The sequence below is a fragment of the Fulmarus glacialis genome, unplaced genomic scaffold (assembly GCF_000690835.1).
Source record: "Fulmarus glacialis isolate BGI_N327 unplaced genomic scaffold, ASM69083v1 scaffold2696, whole genome shotgun sequence".
Lineage (NCBI taxonomy): Eukaryota > Metazoa > Chordata > Aves > Procellariiformes > Procellariidae > Fulmarus > Fulmarus glacialis.
The window spans coordinates 42,887-59,298 of record NW_009216023.1 but is presented as its reverse complement, the minus strand read 5'-3'; the positions used below and the strand labels follow the sequence as shown (position 1 = coordinate 59,298).

The 16,412-nt window shown below is 51.3% G+C and overlaps 1 protein-coding gene across 1 annotated transcript in view; it reads right to left on the bottom strand.

Moving 5' to 3' along the window:
- Nucleotides 1-719: 719 nt before the first annotated feature.
- LOC104077759 (PH and SEC7 domain-containing protein 2-like) overlaps nucleotides 720-16,412 on the bottom strand; it is a gene marked incomplete at its 3' end in the record, with an annotated part of 16,003 nt that continues 310 nt past the window's right edge. The window contains exons 1-5 of the mRNA XM_009579119.1: nucleotides 16,217-16,412; nucleotides 7,824-8,312; nucleotides 6,245-6,439; nucleotides 1,395-1,475; nucleotides 720-832 (exon numbers count right to left, since the gene is read on the bottom strand). The exon at nucleotides 16,217-16,412 is cut by the window's right edge and continues 310 nt beyond it. Of these exons, the coding sequence (XP_009577414.1) occupies nucleotides 720-832; nucleotides 1,395-1,475; nucleotides 6,245-6,439; nucleotides 7,824-8,312; nucleotides 16,217-16,412 (1,074 nt within the window). The remainder of the gene's footprint in view (nucleotides 833-1,394; nucleotides 1,476-6,244; nucleotides 6,440-7,823; nucleotides 8,313-16,216) is intronic.

The window sequence follows — 16,412 nt, the reverse complement described above, 5'->3', positions numbered from 1 at the left end:
CATGCTCATGTCTGGATGTGTGCATGTGCACATGCGTACCAGGAATGACCTTTCCCATTTAAAAATGTCAGAAGAAACTGTATCTACTTTAAAAAAATAATGGGGAGGGGCTGGAAGTAGCTAACAAAATTTGCAACTCCAGTGAGCCCAGAATTTTATCCAGCTGTGCTTTCTCCTGCTGCAGTTGTAGATGCAAGGAACACAACTCCTGTGCGTGGCAAGCCAACAGCATTCTTCAATCTGCACGGAAATGTCTTCTTCCATTCAATGGACAAGGTCTTGGGCTGAGCTAGCACCAGTCACTCATTTGCCCACTGCCAACAACCACTTTGCAAGCCATGACTGCAGTAATTTGCAGCCCCTGAGAACCACTCACCACCTCCCCTGGTGCTGGGCAAAGCATGGCCACTGATTCAGGCTACAGCTGAGGAGCTTTCAGCACAGCTCATATGCACTTGAGAGGACAAGGCTCCCTGGGAGCCCACACTCAGACCCTCGGATCTGGCTCTCTTGGGGGGTCTGTACAGCACCTGGTGTCCCCCGTCCCTCCCAGGGCAGGGATAATCAGCAGGGCAGGATCCCAGAGAAAGGGAGAAACTGCCTGCCCAGCGGGTGCTATGCAGACCAGGCTGTGGATGGCCGGTTTTACACTCAGGCTCTGCGACACAGGTGCACTGTGAGTGTGCAGTGACACTAGAACCAGGGAAGGAAAGCGGTACCTTCAGACGTGCTCTCCTCGGGGTTGCACTGGCAGTATCGCCGGGAAAAATGAATCAGCACCCGCTCCCGCTCCTGTGTCTCTCCCATCAGTGGGAACGCTTTCAAGAACGTCCTGCAAAGAAAAAGTGATACTTAAAGATGTCATGGATCAATCTGCTGGGCAGCACCCATGCTAAGGAGGGAGATGGAGGGGGGTCTTCAGAGCCTAGGAAGGCGTTTGTCCTCCCCCCAGCCTGCGCACCCCTGGGCCCCTGCAAGTGCAGTGCAAAAGGTGTTTATGGAGCCAGCCCTGAGCTGTGGAGGGAAACATGCTGCCAGCTGAGATCTGACCCACCTCTGGCTTGATGGCACCAGGATGGGTTGCCTGTCCCAAGGGAAGAAGTTGCTCCCACTTGCTCTGATTTTGTACGGGATGGGATTCCTGGGAAAGCTGCTCTCCACCATGGGGAAGCAGGTTTTGGGCCCTCCTGTCAAAGCCCGCTTTTGATGGCCGTAGCTTGTGCCAAATATGACACCAAAGCAAAGATTAAACGACAACCTGGAGCTCCCCCCAGTCCCTGCTCCTATCGCATGGACAGCCTCCATGGCGTTGGGAAGCCCGAAGGAGAAACCCACCGCGCTGCTCCACTCTGTCCAGCCCAGGCCCTACACGGGAGTGCCAGAGACCAGCTCACCTGAGTGCTTTGTCAAGGGTCAGGCCAGTGAAGTCAAAGAAGCTGAGATACTCCTCTGCTACCAACTTGCTAAATTCGTTACTGTAATTAAAGAGGGAGTAGTCAGCCCTTTCATCAGGGAGGAAGACACTGTCTACAAGAGGAACATCAGACTGCTGCCTCCTGGCCAGCCCAAACTCCCAGCGAGACACTGTAGACCCAGGGGGACTTCCTCCTAGCTTGAAATGCTGCTGGAAGACCTCCAAAGGGCCCTAACGTGCCCACAGCCTAGCATTGCAGCTGGCAGCCCTAGACACCTGAGAATGAGAGATGTGGGCCCCCAGTGCCCCCGTCTGCTGTGCTGCTGGCCACGCAGAGCCTCCTCCCAAACCAGCCAGGAGGATCTCCTGTGCTCATCGGGCACCTTCTCTCCTACCTAGTCCTCTCCCATTGCTGGACGTGTCCCCTCCTCCTACTGCAATATTCCTGCTCTTCACTCCATGTTGGCTCCCATCCCACCCTCTTACCACAGCACCTTGCTTGCATCTCAGACGGATTCCCGTGGGGACTGGAGCAGGAGAGCTCAGCCAAGCTTCTGACCCTGCTCATCACTGAATGCTTCTCCAGAAACCATTCCCCTGCCACGTTTTTGAAGGATGCTTGGAGATGTGCTGCCTTTAAAGCCAGAATGGGTGCTGTTAAGTTCCTCTGTCTACACAACTCAGGTAGCAGAAGTACAAGAATAATCAATGAATGATGGCAAGAAATGGGAGATGATCTCAATATGCTCAGCTTTTGCCTTATACAATTCCTCTTCCTTCTCCCCACAAAATGAAAAGCGTATTGCTACACATTGCATATCCAGTTTCACCCCGGGACATGTTACAGGCAGAACTCATTGCTTTTCCTACAGCATTGTTTCATCTTCTGCTGTGAGTGGATGCTGTAAAGCCTCTGTCATGGATGCTGTTTGGAAGCACGACACACAGCAGGATCAAGCAGAGCAGCGTGACTGCTCCAGGGCAGAAGTCCAGGCTGAGTTTTGAGAGGCAGTACATAAGTATTGGTGGTGGAGTTTGTGCAGGAGACTGTTTCAAAGCCATATGAAGCCACAAGGCCTCACACTCATAAAACAATCTTATCGTTTGGGATTGCTAGCTCTGGGAAAGAACATGTCCTCATGGCCCCATGGCCCCCCGGGTTAGTCTGTCTGAAGCAGTGCCACGCTGACTGGCGTGCAGATGCCTGCCAGCTTCCCAGGGACACTTCTCCACTTGTCCTGAAACTTCACCGCAAGATGATGTGAGATGCAGAAGATGACCACACGTTTGTGAAAGGAGACGTCACCACATCTTCACCCCTGTGCCAAAGAACGAGCAGAACCAAGCAAGCCCCAGGCCTCCTCTGGGATCCTCTCAGCTCTAAGTCTGCAGAAGACCTCATGCATTGGCTGTGCCAGTGCTGGGAACTGGCCAGCACTCTCCTTTCCACAGGTCAGGTCCCACCTCACACATGCAGTTGTAGTCTCCCAAAAGAAAAGGTTTGATTCCTTCTGTTTGGGCACCTATTTACAAGGTCTCCTGGGAGCCTGCTTGGGCACTCTGGGCACTGGGCACACAGCAACAACTGCCACGTTCTGCAGCACTGCAACGATCAGCAGGGGAGGACAGTGTCTGACTCCCCCTACTTAACTCAAGCTGGGCTTGAAGGACCAGCCTTGCCCAAGACTCCCTAAAGCCAAAAGACTTGGCATGTTTATAGCCCAGCACAGACCTTGGGTGGGCTGAATTGCTCTTGAGACGTCTCCATGGCCTACACTGGGAGCTACACCCTGATTTACATTCCTAACTAGATCTATAGTCAGACAGGATGAAGGTGGATGGGAGCTCCCCTTCACCCCACTCTCCCATCAGGGCAGCCTGGGAAGGTAGGCAGGCCTTGCTGCCTGTCCTTCAGCTCACTGAGTCTTGCTGAAGGCCAGGAGTCCATAGGGAATTTGTGACCTCCAGGACAAGTGGTCTGTGTCAACTGCTGTGGTGACAACAGTCCCCATCCTGGGTGTCCATCACGCCTTCCTGTGTGCCTCACTTGGTTCCTCTCTGCTTGGAAAAGCTCCAGGCAGGGACTGCCAGCTTTGCCGAGGGAACCAGACAGTGTTGCAGGACACCTGAAGGCAGCCAGCCCCCAGGAAGCAACAAACTCCTACATCTAGCCAGAGGCTCAGTGACATTGATGGGACCCTTCTCCCTGAGCTCCAGAGCCAGTTAACATGCCCCAGGCATGCCTGGGACACAGAGTTCCAACACTGGCCAGGGCAATTCCATGGCCTACACTAAGGTGGGCTTAGGTGCTTGCTCTGGTTTCTTCATTCAAGAATTGGCCTTCTCTCTCTCTGTGCCAGTCCCAGCCCCTCCTGCAGGAACGGGTGAGGCTTCCACCATGCAGCTCAGACACGACAGAGACATCCCCACAAGAACAGCAAGGCGTTTCCCATGGGGATGTGTCCAGCATCCTCTAGCTGGTGGCCCTGCCACACAGCCAGCCTCTACAGACCTCCTCTCACCTTACACCCCAGCTTGACGCTTCCTCCCTCTGCTTGGTTTGGGAAGGTCCAGGCACCAGGAGTGCTTACTGACCTGTCTGGGTCACAAGGCACCCCGGGGGTAACACAGGAGCCCTGGCCTTTTCTCCCGGTTTCATTCCTGCGTGGCTGGACGTGGACAGATATGTGTTGCTTTACAGCCTGAATCACGCTGTCCTACAGAGCTAAGCCTGTGTTGTCCAGGATCCCTTTTGTGCCACAGTCACCTGGGACAAAAAAAGATTGTCCATAAGAAGTTTGGCTAAGTGAAATTCACCTAATCTCCAGGGGAGGAAAATACGCTATGTGCCCATGCCATACTGCCCATGGGACTCTGACAGACCCCCAGTTCTCAGTGCACTGCGATGCTGAAACTGTGCTCTGCTGCCGGCTCTGTTGCTGCCTGCGTGGTTTTGTGAGCCCTCTTGGGAAACCTTGCAAGGAAGTGCCTGGCACTACCATCTTCATGGTCTGGCAGCTGAGACAGTTCAACATCCATGCAGCAAGAGACGTGTGACCGTGGGTAGTGACCGAGCTGAGACAATGCCACAGACAAATCCAGGAACAAGAATCTTCCATGGAGAATTCAGTTGCTAAAACACATGCTCTTCAGAGAGAAAAAGGTGATTTCTGGATTTGAGGTCAACTTCACAGAATTGTGTCAGCTGGAAAGAAACTATTTGGAGATATCCAACCTCCATTTCCTTGTTCATCAAGCCTTTTCTATTTGTTTGACAAAGATGGTTTTGGTTTTGGTTTTGGGTTTGGGTTTGGTTTGGGTTTTTTGAGAATGTTCACAAAGGAAAAAAAGGGGTTCAAATGAGTTAAAAAGCTTTAAAATGAGATTTCACTTTTTGAACAATCCTCCTAGCCAGTCCACCTCCTACATGGTGCTGGCCTGAAAGCATCACTTAAACTTAACACTACTCCCACCACTGCAGGTTGTACATTGTCTTAAGTGAGCAAGACCAACTTAAAACACACCTATCTTCATCCTTCTTCCTTTCCTGCTCTGCAAATGTACCTGCTTGGTCCAAGAGCTTGCAGCCCTATCTAGTTCTTGTGCTGGGAAACGATTCAGATGTCAAAAACCCAGCTGATCAAAACAAAAGTTTTCTTTTAGAGGCTGTGTCAATTCCCAAATGTGGGTCACCAAACAGCTTTCCAAGGTGTGAGGATTGCAGGTGTGAGTGAGGACTGCAGGAACTACCAAAGGGACACACTCAGATGCACCCCCAGAGACCGACTGCTTGAAACTTCCCTCACTCAGTAAGCTGGCATGGCAAATTTGCAAGAAAGGAGAAGGATGCTAGACCTGAGGCAGCAGCAACCAGCAATGTACCTGCTACAAGAACCACAGCAAAAGAGAACAACAAGGATGCTGCCAGGTGATACAAAGAGCCTCTCTAGGAGATCACTCGTGGGCTCCTTCTGTCCCAGGACTAAGCTGGGAGTCACAGACAATCCTTGGTACCGAAAGCTTGGGTATTTGCTGAGGGACAGTTGTGTCCTGCTGATCTGGACAGGAGTGAGACATTTCAAGGACATAAAAAAAACCCCAGCAACACAGATTATATCTGATCCAGGAGAAGGATGATGGGGATTGGTGTCCTCACACCCACTGGCATCCTAAAATAATCTGTTACTGGTACACTCGTTACTGTTCTGTCTCTTAGAAATTTCTGTAACTCTCCCACTTTTGAATCAACACTTTTTACTTCCCTTCTGCCTTACCCAGGCAAGTCTACCAGTTGAGGCACTTGGACCTCCAGTGTGTACCTGGCTCTCCATCAAACCCTTCATGCCATCTGTACAGTCTAGGCCAGGAGACACTGCAGCAAGAAGATTTTACGGTGCAGACATTAAAAACCTGGGGACTGGCAGGGAGCCCAGTGCAGATCCAGGTCTGGATCCTGAACCCTTCAGCCTGGGGATTGCTTTAGGGGGGGGTCTTGCTGGGCCTTTACCAAACACAGGAAGCTCTTGGTTCTGGCAGGCAGCAGCTTGTGGCAGTTAATGCCCAATACAGGCAAGCAATGTGTAGGATTCAGATTGCAAGGGCATTGGACTTGGACCAGTTTCCACTGGAAGGATCTCCAACATCCCCGACTCCATCCAGCAAGCCCTTGTAACAGCAGGCTTGTCCCTTCCTGCCTTTGCCCTGTCCTCCCAGCACGACCAGTGCTCCCCCAGACCATCCCCACCACAGCTGTGTTTCTGCTGGCCGTGCTCAACGCTGCCATCAGTCAACCCCCTTGTAGGGTTGGCTGCAACCCAAAGCCCCACTTACTTTTTCCCAAGCTGGCGTGCCACATCGCAGCGCTTGAACCCTTCGAGGTTGTAGAGGCGCTTGGCCAGCCTCTTGGCAGCCTCGCTATCCGCCCTGCAGCCGTTCGCCAAGGTGTCCGTGCTGCCCTGGTCAAGCTGCTCCATGCTGCCCATCTCGGAGTCGGAGTCTGACAGTGCATCTTTCAAGCTGGCGTCGCTACACAGAAACAAGAAACAATTCAAGGAGCAGCAATGTGACTTGAGGAAACCCACAGAAAACGCCACATTTTTATTTCTTCTTGTCCTAACCAAAAAATATGAAAAAACAACAACATGTTTGTGAACTGGACATTGGACAAACCCTCTTTCATTTCAGGTCAAATGAAATAGTACAGTTTAATTTCAAATTTGTAGAAAAAGATTGAGGAGAAGGTGACTTATCCCTGAGAAGTGAGGATGTATCCATTCAAAGCAAGCAGCCCCAACACCGTTTTAAGCTTCCTCTCTCTCCGCTGGTATGGAAAAGGATACCAAGCTCTTTCAGAGCTGTGGACATTCAAGAAATCTTAGAGATAGATGGTATGCTTTTCAGTTCAGATTATTGCTGAGGATGAGAAACTGCACTTATACAATGCCATGGGACTGACAGCAGACCTGCTGCCGCTGGTGGGCTGCTCCTCCCCCAGCTGCCGCTGGCGTCATGGCCAGAAGTTCCCACAGACGACACGCTGAGCAGCCCCACTGGCACCGTGTATTTTCTTGCCCAAGGCCACATATGGCATTAAGGCACCTACTTACACATTTTGGGGCAGCGTGACTCATTGAAGGCCTGATAGCTAGCTGAACACATGGCCTCGCTCCAGCTCTCCCATGACCTCGCTGCTCATCACCTGGCTTCCTCATGCAAGGAACTGCCCTGCAGATGAGCTGCTGCCTCCCGGGGATGATGGTTTGGGTCTGAGCTGGTCCAGAGGATGAAGTCTCTGCTGATCTCCTCACTGCCCGCAGAAGAATCTTTGGGGAGGCCTCTCAGGGGCACCCAGTCCTAAGTGAAACCTTGAGGCTTCCCTGCACTTCAGAGCACACTTGGGAGCGTGCCTGGCTGCTGCCAACCTGCCAAGGCCTTCTGCAGATGTCAGGCAGACAAGGCAGTGGTCTGCCCACAGGAGCCCCGGCTTTGCCTGCTGTAAGAACAGACGGGATTTGTGAGCGGCCAGATGAATGGTGGTGCCCTCCAGAGCAAACGTGAGCACAAAATGCTGAGCCTTGGCATTTCTTGGGCTTGCAGGGCTCCTGCAGGACCCTGCAGCTCACCTGCAGTTTGGGGTCCTGGGTTTGAGAACAGGCAGGGCTCAGACAGAAGCCGTCTGGGGACTGGCTGGTTAGTGCCATGGGACCTTGGTCCCCAGCTGCAGTCCTGAACTACAGGTAGGAAAGTTTTTCCTGTTGGTGTTCAGCCTCTCTGCCATGACAACGTATGAAAGGAGCGCAAGGGGAAAAAAAGCAGCTCCATCTCTACCACATCCTCTGAGCCTTGCTCCTGGACTGGGACCCCATAAGACAAGGAGCCCTTTGCCCGAGGAATTCCCAGCCTGCCTTACCTGATGGAGTTAATGATCTTGGTGGCATCTTCCTCCGACCCTTCCACGTGGAACCCATTTGGGATACTCTTCAAGGACAACCGGCTCAGCACGTTCTCCGACCTGCTGCTGGTAATTGAGTGTCTGAGAGGGCTCCCAAAATCCCCCTCCACTGGCTTTGCTGCTGCCTGCTCTTGCTTATCAGCAGCCATGTGGTGAAGGGCTTCTCTCTGCTGGGCTACCAGTTTCTGCTCCAAGAGCTCTGGGCTTTCCTTGACCCTTTGCTGGATCAATGGGGTGAGTGGGGCCTCAAAACTGACACAGCTGTCTGTCTCGTCTGTGAGAGAGAGGACGTCCAAAGAGTCCAAGCTGCTGTAGTATGTACCCTTCATAAGGTCAGACTCAACAATCTTCTCAAAGGTCGAGCTGAACCCATCCCTGATATCTTTGAATTGAAAATGTTCCTTGTCATCCTCACTGTAGCTCAGCTTGGCATCTCCAGAAGCAAACCTGGACCAAAAGGGGAAATGCAGAAAATACTGTCAAGGTAATTGCTTGCACTGTTCCACTTGGAGCTAGGAGGCAAGAGAAGAGGCAGAAATGGAAGCTGTGATTATAGGCCCTCGGGACCTTTCTGTGGTATAACCTGCCCGGTTCCCAATTTTATTACAAGTTTCCAGAGCTGAAAAAGGCACAGTTTTATGATGAGCAATCCCAGGCGCCCAGCCAACCCTTAATTTGGTCATGCCCCAGTAAAAAGCCAGACCTCTGAACTGGAGACTTTTGCATCTGACACCTGCTACTGGATCCACTGCCAGAATGGATTTAATCTGCAGGTTATCTCTCACTTCAAGTGCTCCAATTATGGCTACTTCAAAAGCATAAAAATCCTTAAGGTCGAGGCCATTTCATCTAACTTTGGATGTCGGCAGCAAATGTCCTTGATCCCCTTTATAGTGGAGAAAAAGCAGAAGCTTTTAGGGAGCAATTCATATGCTGTAACTTAAGCCTTTTTTCTTAGATGAGGCACCCTAGAAGTGCAAGGCACCCTACAAATAGTTTTCTCTCCACTGAGAGGGATGTAAAAGGTGATGGACACACATTCAGGCAGGGGAGGCTCCATGTCACTTTACAGCTAGCCTGTGGGATTCAGGCATGGCATTACAGGCATGACAGGAGGCTGCGAAATGCATGAGCCTACAAGCCTAGCTTCCAGGCAAGCATGGATGATTCTCAGCAATCCCAACTGTTTGGCTTTGAATGCAGGGGTATTCATTCCAGTGTACATCTCAATACAAACCCATGCTGGGAGAATTCATCTGAGTCAAATCCAGCAACACCCACTGTGCTGGGAGCCCTGGAGAGCTGGGAGGGCTCAGTCCCTCCTGGAACACACCAGGCTGCAAGGACCTGCCTAAAGTACCCTGGGTTTCTCAGGTGAAGCTTGCCTCCCCACTTCCAGCAGACACTGCAGTCATTTGCTTTGTCACAACCAGGCATTTCATGCTGTGGTACAGGTGAAAGCTAGGGGAAGAGTAAGCTGCTTTTCCTCTGCCTGTGATGGAGTTAACTTTCTTCATAGCAGCACATATGGTGCTGTGGTTTGGATTTGTGCTAAAACAGTGTTGATAATGCACCGATGTTATATCTATTGCTGAACATGCCTGCAGAGCATCAAAGCCTTTCTCTATTTTTCGCTCCCCAGCAAGTAGGCTGAGGGTAGGCAAGAGGCTGGGAGGGGACACAGCTGGGAGCTGACACAGCTGGCCACATAATGCCATCCTCATGAAAAAAAAAAAAAAAGCGGGTTTGTTCTTTCGAAGTAGCCATAGCTCAGAGACTGGCTGGACATCGGTCTGCTGCTGGGAGGTGGTGAGTGATTGCTTTTGCATCACTTGGCGGGTCTTTTTTCTCTCTTTCCTTCACTTATTAAATTGATTTTATCTTGACCCACAAGTCTTCTCGCTTTTGCTCTTCTAATTCTTTCCCCCATCCCACAGGGGAGGGTGGTGAGCAAGTGCAAGGATAGGTGCTTAGTTGCTGGTTGGAATCAATCCACTGCACCTCCTCATTATGGTTGTCTCAGTTTGGAAACCCTGTGTCAGCATCATGGCTGTGCCTAGTGCCTCTCCTAATGAGCATGGCTTCACTTTGCAGCAGACTACGTTTCCCTGAGATGAATTCTGGGAGTGGATCAGGGATGAGCAAGTTTCTTGTGCCAGCTAAGAAGACGCTGTACCTGTGCATGCCCAAATCCAGCTACTGTTGGTAATGTTTCCTACTGGGTGCCAGTGACAGCCCACTCCCAGCCTTGCAGAACATCACCTGGCACAGAAGAGATTGGAAATGGACCTTGGGAGGCAGTGGTTCTAGCACAGAGGCAGCAAAGCACTTGTGAGCCAAACATGGCAGAGCCATGAAAGTGCCTCCTGGGAGTCCGGACATTTCTCAATGGACTTTACAAAACAGCTCAGTCTTTTTAGGTGGGGAAACTGAGGCACACACCGCACTGCATGGAATTGCTTAAAGCAAAAGCAAAGAAAGGTAGAGAGATATAGCCGTCTCCATCAGCAGACAGCAGAGAACAGGGAAAGCTGTCCCCCTGACAGCCCCCACAGCCAGCCACATGTTTCCAGCTCCCAGCTATCTGCAGCTTACAGATGCCCTGATCCAGAGACATTCAGTCCATTTTGTCCAACAGACACAGGCTCCCTGGTTTCACAGTGGAGATGGACCCCTGAACATCACTGCCGTGCCTGGGCAGAGGCTCAGTGGAGCCCTGAATCTGGGTCTACTCACACCATTACAGGGTCTGGGGTGCATACTTCCTTCTCTCAAGGCAGGAGGGATTTGCCTGTATTTCCACTGCACAGCTAAGCAAGTAGCAAGGAGGGAAGGCTGCCTCTTGAGCAGAGAGTAGGTTAATAAGGCCCAGAATTTACTGGCCCAGATATACCGATGTAGTGTCATCCATCCCTGGAAACCCTAGCCCTTCAAAATGCCTCAGGCAGGGTGGAAGATGGCTGGCCATTTCAGGACACAGTGGCCCTACAGGCTAGGGAATGTACACCTTGCCACCGATGATAACACACCCATCTGGGAACCATCATCATCATTTTTGTGGAGCAGCCAGTTCTCATGGGCAGCAGAGGATACACCACGCCTGAGCGGTGCCTGATGCTCACATGGACCAGTTGTCCTCCAACACCCTCATCAGCACGGGCAGCAAGAACTCAACATTTACATGAGCACTAATTCCCTTCACATAGGGAAGCCCTCAAGGTTATCACCCTTGTTTGCTACACCCAGTGTGTTTAAAGACCCAAGCCTGCAGGATAGGAGGTTCTCTGCCAACAGGGATCTCCTCACCCCAAGAATCCACAACAACCAAAGATAGTCATAGTGTGAGAGGGGATATAGTGGACAACCAGTAGAAAACCAGTGTAAGGAGGGAAGACTGCAGAGGTACACATAGCCCCGTTGTGGCAGTAAGGAGCGGGCACAAGTCAGCTACCAGACTTCTTGTCCCCCATCTCTGAAAGAAAAGTGCACTTGGGGAAGGATTTGAACAAAGGTAGATTTTCCTGCTTCTAACATGCCATTGAAGAAGAGAGGACAAATCAGTGCTCTCATTTTTCTTATTTCTCAGTGTCCCAAGAGCCTGACGAACCCAAGCGGGACAGGGTCCCATGAAGTGGCTATGCCACGCTATCTTCCCTTCTTCATGATGCTGGATGCCAGGCCAGCGGGCTGGTGAGCTGCGGCAGGAACAGGGGATCCCAGTGCAGCAGGGAGCAGGACAGACCCCCCTGAAGGTCTGTGTGAGGAGGAAGACAACCATGTGTGGCTTACACTATGTTCACGAGACCTGAAAGGCCCTGACAAACAAGTTTTTGCACCCTTTGAAAGTTCCCTCTGATGTCTGAGATGCTGTTTTCAAACCTAGCTCTGCAACCACATGGGTAAAAGCTTACATGAATCTGTAGACCCACATAATCCCTTGATTCCAAGAGCTCAGGGCTTAAGAAAACTCTCACCCAGTTCATCAGAGCTGGCCATGCAGCAAACCAGACGTAAGCAGAAACGGGGCAGACAGCAACAGCTCCACAGACTACCTGCTGCAGCCCAAAGGCCCCTCATCCTCAGGAATGCTTGTCTTTACAAATCCATCCATCCCTGCAGGGTGAACTGCAGTGCCTGGCCATGACTTTGTGTACAGAAAAGATCCCCTCCTTCCACAAAGCAGGAGGAACTTTAAAAACTTCATCCCCTTGTGACAGGAAGGACTTGACAGCCTTAATTGCACCCAGTGGTGGGAATTACGGACCTGCCTTGGCAGCTTGTGCCATGCCAAACTTCTTGCAACAGCCCCCATCCCCAGTGAACTTCCATGTCCACTCCCCTACAGAGGGTCTGTGTCCTCTCCACAGCAAGGGAAAACCCTGGGCCTTTGTGGTTTCCCCAGGTCCTCCAAGACAGCCATCACACCACCCCTTGGCCTGCATCGCTTCACTCCCGTCACCAGCATGTCTTTGTGCAGGAGCACCCATGCAGGAGGGCGTGCCCTGGCCCATCCCCGTGAAGTTTGGTGCACAGCATGTGTTTCCAGGGGTGCTGTGCACTGCAGCTGTGCCTGTAGGTATTCTCCTGGCTGCTCCTGAGTATCGAGCCCATCAAGAGCCATCAGGCCCTGCACCCCTGGATATTACTTAGCAGGTCCCACATTGCCATAATCCCAAGCCAGACAGCTCCCGCTCTCTCACCACACTGAACAGAGTCATTTTCCATTAGCTGTTCACACCACAGAGCTTGTATTTTCCAGCCCTTTATTTATTCCTTGAGCCCAAACTTGTACAGCAGGCAACAGAGTGAGAAAGTCTGTGTCCCTGCAAATGCCCCAGCAAAGGCTGGGTGGGACAGACCGCAGAGACCAGGGCAGGAACGGTGGTCCTGGATGGGTCAGTGGGCACCAACGAGTCAGGCACATCACATCTCTCCTTGCATGGTCCCAGAGAAGATGGAGGACAAAGAGACTTTCTACAGCTTACACCAGCCCAGGAACACCATCTGCATCTCATTCAAGCAAAGCCAGGCTAGGGTGGGGGACAGTGAAAGACCTCGTTCGTGTGAATGAACCTGACATAGCATCCCCACAGAGAAGTGTTGCGTACTTACTACACAGTGGGGAAGGCAATTACTTTACTTAAGTAAGGAGCAGTATATTTATTTGCGTTGTAATCACAAGGTTTTGTAAGCATATTGAAGTAACACTGTAATTGCCTGTGCTGCTTTCCCCAGTCATCTCTGAAATGCTGTTTTATTGCTTACAGCAAGGCGTGCAAAGCAATGCACTTGGTTATTATTGCAGCTGAACCGTACTGGATTTTTATACACTGAGTTGTTTACATTTTACTTCTCACTGGTTAATTAGTTGTAATAAAGTAGAACCTAGTTTGCTGTGTTGGTGGAGTGGGGAGGCCTGTCAGAGGAGGACATGGAATGTCAGAGGATTTCAATGGATGGAAATCAGAACTTTCTTGCCTGTTCACTGCAGGCTTTCTGCAAAGTTTTTCTGAAACTTTATTTAATGGAATTTGAATTGCTCAACAGCTATACGTTGCCATGGGAGGAAATGTCTGGGCAAAGGCAGCAGTCCCAAACCTGCAGGTACTAAGTGCGTCTACAAGCCAAAGGTGGGGATTGCTCTATTAACAAGTTTGACCTTTTTGCATGATTTCATGGGGCTGAAAGCAGAGAGTATCGTTCATTGGTGAAGTTCTCAGTTTGGCTGCAGAGCTGCGGCCTCCCTGAGATCAGCAGGGCCAATGTTGGGGGCTTCCGGGAAGGTGAAAGACCTCTAGGCAACATAGCCACAATGATCAGAAAATGGGGCTATGACAAACGGTATATTGGCATGCCAATGGATGCCATGGCATAAACTAGAAAGAGGGTTAAAGGGATTCTGTTGATGCAAACTGCAGCCCAAGCACTAAAGCTTGGCTTCATTTCCTTGACTTTTTTAACAACCATTTCCTGCATAGTCGCACTAATCTACCTTCAGCGGGGCAACCATGGTTTCTTTCTCCAGATCCACCATGGAGTCGATGACCTTGGATGACTTTTTCCCCTTTAATTCTCCATGGGTTCAGCGGGAAGAGCAAGACTCAAGCCCCTCCTGTAAAGTACTTTAAGATCCAGGGACAAAATGCATCATACGAGCACCAACATGCAGATGATGACAAGTGATTTTTTCCCCAGGAATGAATAGTTGACTGCTCATCAGTAAAATATTAGGCCAGAGACAGAGAAACCCCAGGTTCTCCTATATCCAGAATGGGTCTTAACAGAAACCGCAACAGAAGGGGAGTAAGGAAAGAACTGGGGAAACTCAGAGATGATGCAGGATGACAGTGACTTCTCAGTGCCTCGGTCCATCTGTCAGCTTTGTTACTCCTGACCCACATTGATCTGGAAGAGCCAGACAGTTAGCTATGGTCAGGAAAGGCCAGCTCCATGCTGGGTTTGGCCCAGCCACATGTTTCTGCCATTTAGCCTAAAGATAGGTGCTCAAAGTACTAAGGAGCTCAAACACAGCGAGCTAACCCAATCCCTAGGCAATAAGTGGTTTCCCAGATTTCAGCTGTGTCCCTGAATTTTTCCAGCTGCTCTTCTGCCTTTGAATATAGTGTGTGACTTGTCCTTTGTGTATTCAGCTTCCCCGAAGACTTATTTGCTATCCAAGTGAATATGTTTAGAGCATAAAATCATGGGCTGTGCACACACAGCCCAGTCAGATTGCATCATCTCCAAATCCTCAGCCTGCCACTTCTCCCAATTCACACCCTAGTACCTTAAAATAATTGCACTTCCAGTGATTTTAGCAGCATTCACTGACCACCCTTAGCTGCATCTTGAACTCACAATCTCTGCCAGGGAGCCACATACCATGCAAATATGATTCCCTTGCAACCTGAGAGACTTGCAGACATCTAAGACCTGGCTGCATAGCTTACAGGGCTCGTGGGACCTGCCTGGGGGTGGACCCCCCTAGCTCTCTGGACATCAGCAGCCTGCACTGGACACTCTTCCTCTTCAATACCTTCAACTGCGTTTGTTGAAATAGCACTGCTCCTTCTTGCTGGGGGCCTTGGGTAAATCAAACCACCAGCTTTTTATAGGGTGTCTATAGTTCAACAATAGAGATGCAATGAATTAGGGACGCCTGTCGTCAGCCCGCACGCTGTGTGGCTTCCCAGCTCTGCTGACACTCCTGCCTGCACTCCAGACAGTGCTCCGAACAAACGGCTCAGCCTGAAGCCTGCACTGGACCAAAACTAGGAGGTGATTCACAGGCCCCTCTTGGCCACCCTGTCCCTTCCATACCTTCTCCTCTTAAGAAGGCCATGCTCCTCTGTGCCAACTTCTGCTGCTCTTCTCCAGCCCCCTCCTGCTTGCAGCATCTCTCCTGTGCCGGGGTAGGTACGGCAGGGCCATAAGATTCACAGCGGCCCTAAATCCCAGCTGGTGACAATACAGACCCCTAGATGATTTCTGGTGGCAAAGGGAAGCATCTGTACTCCTCCCACAGGGATGGCACAGGAAGCACCCCACCTCATCCCAGTGACCGGTCATTTCCCTTCAGCCCCCAACCTGCAGAGACATAAAATCAGCTGTGGAGTGTCCCCCAGCCTGGAGAGTTCTCCCATGAAAAGAGGCTGCCAGTACAGAGGACACAGAGACCGGGGGGCATTGCACACATGCTGGTTTGTCTCAGGCACTTGAGAACAGGATGACACTCGTGTCTCTCGTCTTTCACTGCTATGCCTGTGCCACCCAGGCACTGGTAACACCTACCACAGGTGCAGCAGGGAGCAAACTCAGCGCCTTGCTCTCTCTCTTACTAACGGTGTGGTCCTTTGGATGCAAAGCTGTAACCTAGCTAGCCCAGGGACTGCCAGAGCAAGCCATGCTGCCAGGGACTTCCAGGGCATACCAGGCTCCTGGACAAGCCCTGCTCCTCATCATCCCCCGGCTGTCGTGCTTGTCCTAAGTTATCTCGGATAACTTTGCCACAAATGGTGCAGCTGAATCTCCAACTTCCAAGTGGGACACCCCCAAAGCAAGCACAACCAGCACCCAGTACTCTTGAGATCCCTGAAGCTGCTTCTTCGCTTTAGTGACTCTGTGGGCAGACACTGGCTCTAATCACAGCTTTTCTGCATTTGTAACAGCGAAAAGCAGTGTGAGAAGCCCAGAGAGAAAAAGAGTGAAAAGCCACAGTCAGCCATGAGAGCAGCTGCAGCTTTTTAAACTGATGAGTTACACACGGAGCAGAGTAACTCGAACCAAGGAGGCTTGAGAAACAACACACGCAAACCAGCACTGAGCTGACATTACAACGGCTTCACACTCACCCGAGCTGCTCCTCCGGCTCGTCGGCACTTAGAGCTTCTGAGGAGCCCAGGACGCTGTGACACCACTCCTTGCTGAGGGCCTCACTAGGTATCTCCTGGGTGGGGGAGCCCCTCTCCCCCAAATCCGTGCTGCTTTGGCTGGGCACGCCGCTGTCCCGCTGCTGCAGCGGCGTCTGCTCCCGCCCTGCGGCCAGCT